This window comes from Harpia harpyja, chromosome 18 (genome assembly GCF_026419915.1).
Source record: "Harpia harpyja isolate bHarHar1 chromosome 18, bHarHar1 primary haplotype, whole genome shotgun sequence".
NCBI classification, from domain to species: Eukaryota; Metazoa; Chordata; class Aves; order Accipitriformes; family Accipitridae; genus Harpia; species Harpia harpyja.
In genome coordinates, this window is record NC_068957.1 from 13,048,967 (window position 1) to 13,056,977 (window position 8,011).

Here is an 8,011-nt window from a genome sequence, read left to right on the forward strand (position 1 = left end):
GGGAGGAGGCCGGGCCGTGGGGCGGGGGGGGAGGCGCAGCTGGGAAGGCCTGTCGGGGATGGGGCCTAAAAGGCTGGAACTCGAGGAGGCTCAGAGACAGCTGGCCGGCCGTTTCACCCTTCTTTGGACGGGCAGGTCCTGCGGTGCCGCGGGCGGCTGGGCGGGTCTGGTGAGCCTTCCCTCGGGCAGGCCGCGGCTCCGCCCGGCACGCTCTGCGGGCGCCTCTCCTCTCACCACCCCCTACCTCTGCGGCTGCGAAAACCCTGGCGCTACAAGGTGCCTGCCGTGGCAGCAGCCGGATGAGACCGACGGGAATGAAATTACGGGCTTGGGGATAAAAAGAAGAAAGAAAAGCGCAGGGGGGAAAAAAAAAAAAAGGAGGAGTAAATTGGCATCGTGGCCTTAAAAAGGACTAAATCAGTTCTTGGCACATTATCACCTCTAGCAAGCGAAGATGACTGGTAGCTTCCAAAAATAGTTTGCTAATGCTGGGGGGCAATGATGGAGGTCAACCTAATATAGATAAATACAGAATTCTTGTTACTGGACTCCAAGAAGAGTCTTCTCTTTCTCTGTAATAACGAATACGTAGCCACCACTGCAGATCAGTAATTTGTACTGTTGGAAATGTGACAAGGGGGGGACATTTTCCAGAATTCACTTACAGTCTGAAATTTTTGCAGGGATAAGCTTTGCTATGCGGAATATTTTACATTTACTATTATGGCTTCTATACAGGTTTTGGTGAAGAACATTACAAAAGACAAACACTCTTTTCCAAAAGTTTACTGAGTTAGCTGCACGTGTGAGGGCCAGCTGGCCAAAAGGTTGCAGCAATTCAGTTGTCAGTACTTTGTGTAGGAATACACATCATGGTGTGGTTTTGAGTTGGTGGTATTTTTATTTCGTTTTGAATTTAAAAGTGAATAATAACTCCAGTTAGGGCATGGTAGATGAAGTGTGTTTTGGGAAGTAAAGCAAATTCTATGTGCATTTGGGATGACCTTAAGGTAGTCTGTAAAGACAAGAGATTGTCTAACATAGGCGGCCTGTTGGTACAGGGTGCACGTCTGATAAGAGATAATTGGTCACTCTTTGGGGTTCTAGGAGGAGGATTTTTCAGCATATATATATTTAGGACTACATTTGTTTCAGCAGAAAACATAAGAAAACTGGATATAGTGCATATGAACATCCATTATCAATTTTTATAGAGATATTATACTGACATTTTACTGCAGTTTTAATGTCTTTTCTCACTGCCACATTGTACTGAAGCAGAAATTTATCTGAGACTGTTTCATGAAAATGTTCAATTAAAATGCCTGTGGTTATTAATATATAGCACAGTAGTGTTCAGGTGGCTTCTGTCCTGCATCACCTTGTCTTTCTCTGAAATTCCCCTGACATGATTCTGCCCATTTTAGGTGCAGTGTTTGAGCACAGGAAAAATATTTTCAGATGTGTCTCTCAAAAAAGAAAATTTGTTTCTGTCAAGACATTTTTCTCCAAATTTCAAAAAGTTTATTTTCATGAATAATTAAGAAAATAAGGAAGAACTGAAAACAGACAAACATCAAGAAAAACAAACTCACTCAGAGATTACACATGCTTCCTACGACACGTTGCAAGATTTCAGATACAACACATGGGGATTCAGGCTCTGGTGACAGGACTTCCCACAGCTCACCGAAGCTGTATATGGGATGAACAATGAGGTACCAGGACACATTCAGTCCCTCATCTATCAGCAATAACTGACAATTTTATAAAGTTGCAGTAGTTGTGGAAAAAGGAATTTTTTTCTTGCAAGGAAATAGGGAGCCTGATGCTATTTGCCAACAGCAGACAGATATTCTGGAGTTTTTTGGACAGTTCTGCTCCCCATTCCCTCACCAGGGATCCTTACCCTCTGCCAAGAGGGGTAAAGAGATGCCATTGCCTTGTGTGAAGCAGGCAGAAAATTACTGTTATCAGGCCATTGTCCCAGTTTTAGAGCCTGTGCAAAGTGTGGAAATCAAGGAGGATGCAAATAGTGCATCCCATGTTTTCTGTGGATAACCAGTCCAAAGAAAGGACTGGGCACAGAGCCAGCAAAGGCTAGGGGATCCCTTTCATGCACAACAAACAGCACTTTTATGCTCAGTAGGGTCCTTTCCCCCCCCTTGACCATGGAAGAGGAAACGTAGATTTGTGGATGGGGCTGCACAAGCCAGCACAGGGACACTCTGGTTATGTTCTACCCAGCCACTGTTGCCGAGACTGCCGCGTAGCAGAAGTGCATCCAGGCTAGGTTTCAACTGCCATGGGGCTTGGGGCAGATGCTCGGGGACTAATCTCCCCACTGCCAAGTTAGTGTGACTACCTGGCCAAGTCTTTGCCCATGCTCTCAGGCTGGTTTTGCAGCTCCTGCTGAGGCCAGTGCTATTCCAGCCAGGCTGCTAACTGCCTCCAAGCTGTCCTGGTGAAAACTAGCTTGTATTTTTCTACCTTACAGGGCAGCAGCAAAAGCAAGACTACAGTGTAGACATAACGTGTCTCTCAGACCCCAAGTGCAACTTTATTTATACAGACAAAAAATATGAATAGGTAAATAAAAAACAAATTTTCTGGGTGATTTTGGAGAGAGCTGCCTCGAGGGTCCGTATTTCTCACACGCACTCCACTAGGATACTTTCATTTTGCCTTTCTCAGGAGCTGCTTCATGGATGAGTGGCTGCTCATCCCCATTCACTGACAGGATCCTCTTTTCTGGCAGCTGCTCCTCAGGCTGGCGGGCAATCAGCAGACGACAGGTAAGCAGGATCCCAAAGACTAGTGCATGGGCGTAACGCTTGAGTGGATCCCCCACTAGCTGGTGGAAAAAGAGCACAGCCAGCACGAGGAGGAGGAGGAGAAAGTTGGCCACGTCTTTGGGGCGACCAGGCACCAGTGTCATGACAATGCCACACACCACTTCTAGGGCACCAATGCTCTTGCGGAGAAGGATGGAGCTGACTCCCATCTTCTTTAGCATGGGGAGGGCCCGCACGTAGCTTTTGTATGCTCGTTTCTGAAATCAAGCAGTAATAGCGTAGAACACCATGATGTGAGAAAGTAAAGGTGACTTCCATTGAAATAGACTGATCTGCAATATGACCTAAAGATCACTTCAATCATCACAGGCCCCTCTAGCACAATATCCAATCTATACCCCTAAAGCTTCTGTTGGAGGGATATTAACACCATCAACCTGCAATTCCCCCTTCATAAGCTGTTGTCTCCTCACTGGAAAAAGTTCAGCAACCTAGCACCCATCTGTGGAGCTAGGACCTGGCCAGGTGTACCCTCTCCTGAAATCTGAAGTTCCGATTGCTAGAATTAGCAATGCAGAACTATGTTGTTAAAAAAAAGTACCTCTCTCTAAGAGTAGCTCGTCCTTTATAATTAATAACACACCTAGTTCCTGCAAAGCCAAGGCACAGCAAATAAAAGCAGAAGTCTCTACCTCAAAGCAACTTACAGTATCCCAGTGTTTATGGGCACTACAATCTTAGCATGGGACTATACATCAAAGCTGAGATTCACCAACCCTATCCTTTGCTTGCAGATGTTTACGATCCTTTCTTTCCTCAGATGAACGCAAGCTGACGTGACATCCTTTGCTCCCTGGTTTATGCTGGATTTCGAAGCAGTGTAAGCTGCAAGACAGCCTCCTTACACGGCTGCCTCATTGTTTCAGGGAAGAAACAGCCTCCGTCCTTATACACGTTCAAGTTCTTGCACTTGAACATTAGGTGCTTGTGGGCTTATTGTTTTTGGTTTTTTTTTTTCAATCAAGTATTTCCTCTTTTTTATATATTTTCATAAAGCTCCTAGTTATTGGAGACACTGAAATTATTTCCACTTACACTTGAGTGTACTATCCCTGTAGATATTCTTGCCATTGTGTTTTCTGCTTTCTAATCAGGGAGAGGGAAATGGAAGCTGAATCTCAGGTTGTCCAGCTCTCATGGGCACTGATCAGATTGTAGATTTACTGCCATGTGATTTTGGAAACCTGCACTACAGGCACACAGAACTTCCCCACTTCTAAATTTTGCTGCTTCCTTCTAAGAGGAGCTTACACTTCACATGTGGTTAAAAAATACACAGCATTGTCATTTTTGCTACTAAATAATTGAAGATCTCATGACACATTTACTCTAAGTGTATGCATTGTAAGGATGCATTTTAAACATTCAGTGAATAAAACCTCAGAGCAGAGTATTTTTAAACAGTTGTGAAAAATACAGCTTTTTAAAGAAATGTACTATCAGCATGTCCTAGAGTACTCTGGTGTTTTAACTATTTTGATAGACAAACTAGCTTGTCTGTTTTTTGCTGAATAAAAACCTGCAAGTTTGGTGTTGTAGGTAGGTAACAGAGGTTCTCTTTTTGCTGGGGCAAGAAGCCATGCTTACTGATTGGCAAGATCAGGTTTTCACTAACTGTCTCCATTATATGACAGACCACCCTGGTACACAGCACAGCAAAAGCATGAAAGCCTAACGAGCCATGAACACATGAACACAATATGGGCTATTAAGAATGATGGTGCTGTGTAATATCCAAGTACCTCTGCTTTCTCTTTGTAGAAACAGAGATCATTCCTACCTGTAGGCCTGACTTGGTAAAGCAGAAAGGGACAGAGAAGCAAAATACTTTACAGAGCAAGCATTTTGTAATGCTTCTAAAGTCTCAGTGTTTTTTTCTGTCCCTTATGTAGCAGAAGCTTAAGAGCTTTGTTTTCTGGGCATTTTATGTCAGTCTTTTGCTCCTGAGTTACTTCTTGGTGATTCTCCTCTGTGAGATCCCTGTGCTGCTGGGCTGCAGACAAGGCACTGCAATTCAGATGTTATTTGAGAGCTAAGGAAAAGCAGCTGGGCAGGTGGAGCAAAGGGAGAGAACAGAATGTGCTGGAAACTTCCAGCACTATTTTTTTATGGGCACAAAAATTATACCAACACTTTTCAGCCACTGCAATAAATATAATGGGGGGTGGGAGTGGGGAGCAGGAGAATAAATAAATATAGACAAGGAAGCAAAACGTGGCAGCCAGTCCCTCGCCTGCCTGCAGCTCACAGCTGGCAAAGCTCTGCAGCAGGGTTGGCCCTGGGCAGAGGGGAGCACAAACTAGGTCACCAGCTGAGAAATGCACACAGTGACTTCCCTTCCTCTCCTCACCCCTTTCCCATTAGGCAAGAGGAGGAGAGGCTCATTTCCCAGGCTAAAGAGAATAATAAGGTGACTATTAATAATATCTTCTTCTGCCAGCTAAGAATCTCAAAGCATTTCACAGTCATGAATTAGCCCCTGCACAAGTCCGGTGAGGCAGGGACAGTCAGTGTCAGTATCCTTGCTTTAAAGCACAGAATTTTGAGGATGATCATCTGGCTGCCAAAGCAGGCATCTGCTTTTCGTACCCCCAGTCTAGGGGGTAGGTATTCTCCCAGGGATCAGCTGTACATGCCTGCTACATGTCTGGCACTTCTTCAAACCTTTCGGTGTGCTGTGCTACCCCCTCCTCCTTGCCTCCCCTCCCTGTCCTTATCCACAAGAGGTTTCTCCATGGATGGGCTCAGATGGAGCCCAGGCGAGGGCTGCCAGGATATCCTCAGCACTGTGTATTATTTGTTTCTCTCCGTGTCCATCAAATAAGGAGACAGATAAGCTTCTTCCCTCTCCCGCCCATGGCTCAGGGCTCCAGAGCGGTCACCCTCCGTGTACGCCACTGCAAACACTGCTGCTGCCGCAGGGTTGAGGGGAGAGAGCACTAATGCGTCTCCCTCCATGCTGCCACCGCCGTACTCACCATCTCATTGTAGGCATCTCTGCTGAGCCGAGGGGTCAGTTTGATGGTCCCCATAAAGACGAAAAAGAGCCCCAGGGCCACCGAGAGGGCGACGATGGTGATAGTCCTGGGAGATGCCATGGAGCTGCTGGGAACCGGTCCGGGGAACCGGTCCGGGGAACTGGTCCTAGCGAGGCCTTCTAGCTCTGGCTGCCAGCCCGGGCGGGAGGTAGTCAGTCACCATTGAAGGAGATGAGGAATAAAGCTGCAGAGGCAGCGAGGATGACAGCGGGAGGGGGATTCAGCCTCCTCCACTTGGCAGCCTCTGGGTCCTAATGCCCCGCAACCGTGCGGCCAGAGCCAGGCAGCTCTAGCACCTGCCCAGGGATGAACATTGCCACCGCTCCTACCTCCAAGTCACCCTCTGTTTCCTTACACGTTCCATAAATTACCCACAGAAAGCTGAAACTGAGCCAGTTCTGGGGATGTGGATGGCAGCCAAACGCATAGCACTTGCTGAACAGTGGGAAAACGGGGACATGTTAGCAGAGGGCACAGGAGTAACCTGCTATGGAGGAAAAGTGGTTGGAGGTCTCTTCTACATAGGCAGCTTTCAGTTTCAGATGCTCAGACACTAATACACAGCAAACAACATATTGCTTAATATATTTGCCCCAGAAAAGCAAAAAAGATGTCTTGCCCCTATGGCTCTCCTGGAACCTGATGCCCAAAAGGGACGGTGAGGCCACTGTGCCACCCTCCCCCATTGCAGATAAAACCTGTCCTGTACGTTCAGCTCTCCAGAGACTAGTGGAAAGGTTTCCTGATCCTCTGTTACTTTCTGATTTAAAGTCATTATCTCTCCCCCTCTAATTTGCAACAAATTTCCTTTTGACAAAGCATAGCCAGGCTAAGCAGAAAACCATTCAGATCTTGCAGCGAGAAGCCTAGGTATAATTATACAAAACAGAACTGCTGGAAAACTGCATCCTTTGCTATAAACTGAAAGTAAGAGGCAGTAACAGTGTGCAAAAATCTTACACTCATGGGATAGTACAAGAGTGACACTTCCTATGCCTGTCAAGATTCTCACCATCACCTCCCTTTCTGGCATAGTAATGTATTTTAAGCCCTCGTGGCTTGAGAACTGGTGGTTGTTGTTATTATTCCAAGCTCAGGGTTTCTTAAGACTCGAGTTACAAGTCTGAAAAATACAGGCAGCTCCCCTGTTTCCTTGGGAGTTTATCAGCCTTGATTCACCCAAATCAGATAGGGAACTGCTCTTTTGGATGAAAGAGTCAAATTTAACAGCCTGACTGTAGAAATGTGTTCTGCTACTGGTCTGGCTTAGATGACCAGGATAAACCAAAAGGTAACTTCAGTACAACATAAAAGTAAAAATTTAAAAATAAAAGGAACCCTCAAAACAACGTGAAGTTCACAAAACACAAGGGAACTCCGCTCACTCAGACCTACCTCCAGGTTGTAGCAGCTGCATCTTTTGAAGAGCTGGACAGAACTTAATGTAACATTGAGGTTCACAGCTTGCCAGTCAGTGAGCATGGCAGGACAGATACAAAACACACTAAATTTTTGAATTAGCTATTGCAGAGCAACCTGGTGAGGAAATAACTTCTTGCTGCTGACATTTTCACAGGGCACTTCATATTTAGGTACCAGCAAGCATTAGTGGGGAAGGGGGAGGCAGGTGGGGAAGGAGAGACACTGAAATCTGTTCTCTCTTGATTTTGTTTTATAGAAGAAACTTTCTCATTGCCTCCAACTTATCCACGTGACTGATAGCGATTCAATATTGATTTTGGAAGTTTATACAGGAAATACTTCCCTGACCCCAAAAGTCAACATTTTCCCAGTCAAGCATGAGGATTTCTAGTTCCTACGGTTTCTTCATAGCAAGTTCGTTATCAACTTGAAAAACACCTGAAATATCCTTGAAGCAAGCAGAGAACTAATGGCATGGCAGCATTAGAAAATACAGTAGATGTTAGTACTTCATATTCACATGTTGATGGTGAAAAACCACAACACCAAAGAGAGGGTATTTTCCAGACTACTTTAACCAGCAGCCCAAGAAAAGGTTTGCAGGAGAGGGAAGGGTGATGAAATGCTGCAGAGGACCTTTTCACCCCAGAAATCCAAGTGTTTCCTTACAGAACAGTGTAGTTAGGCAACCCAAAG

General features: G+C 45.6%; 1 protein-coding gene across 1 annotated transcript; it reads right to left on the bottom strand.

Annotated features, from left to right (window-relative positions):
• Positions 1-2,535: 2,535 nt before the first annotated feature.
• On the bottom strand, positions 2,536-6,290 carry TMEM35A (transmembrane protein 35A). The gene is made up of 2 exons (XM_052813267.1): positions 5,834-6,290; positions 2,536-3,052 (listed from the first exon to the last, which is right to left on the bottom strand). The coding sequence occupies exons 1-2, from the start codon at positions 5,951-5,953 to the stop codon at positions 2,666-2,668; spliced, it is 507 nt and encodes a 168-aa protein (XP_052669227.1). The 5' UTR covers positions 5,954-6,290; the 3' UTR covers positions 2,536-2,665.
• Positions 6,291-8,011: the final 1,721 nt, after the last annotated feature.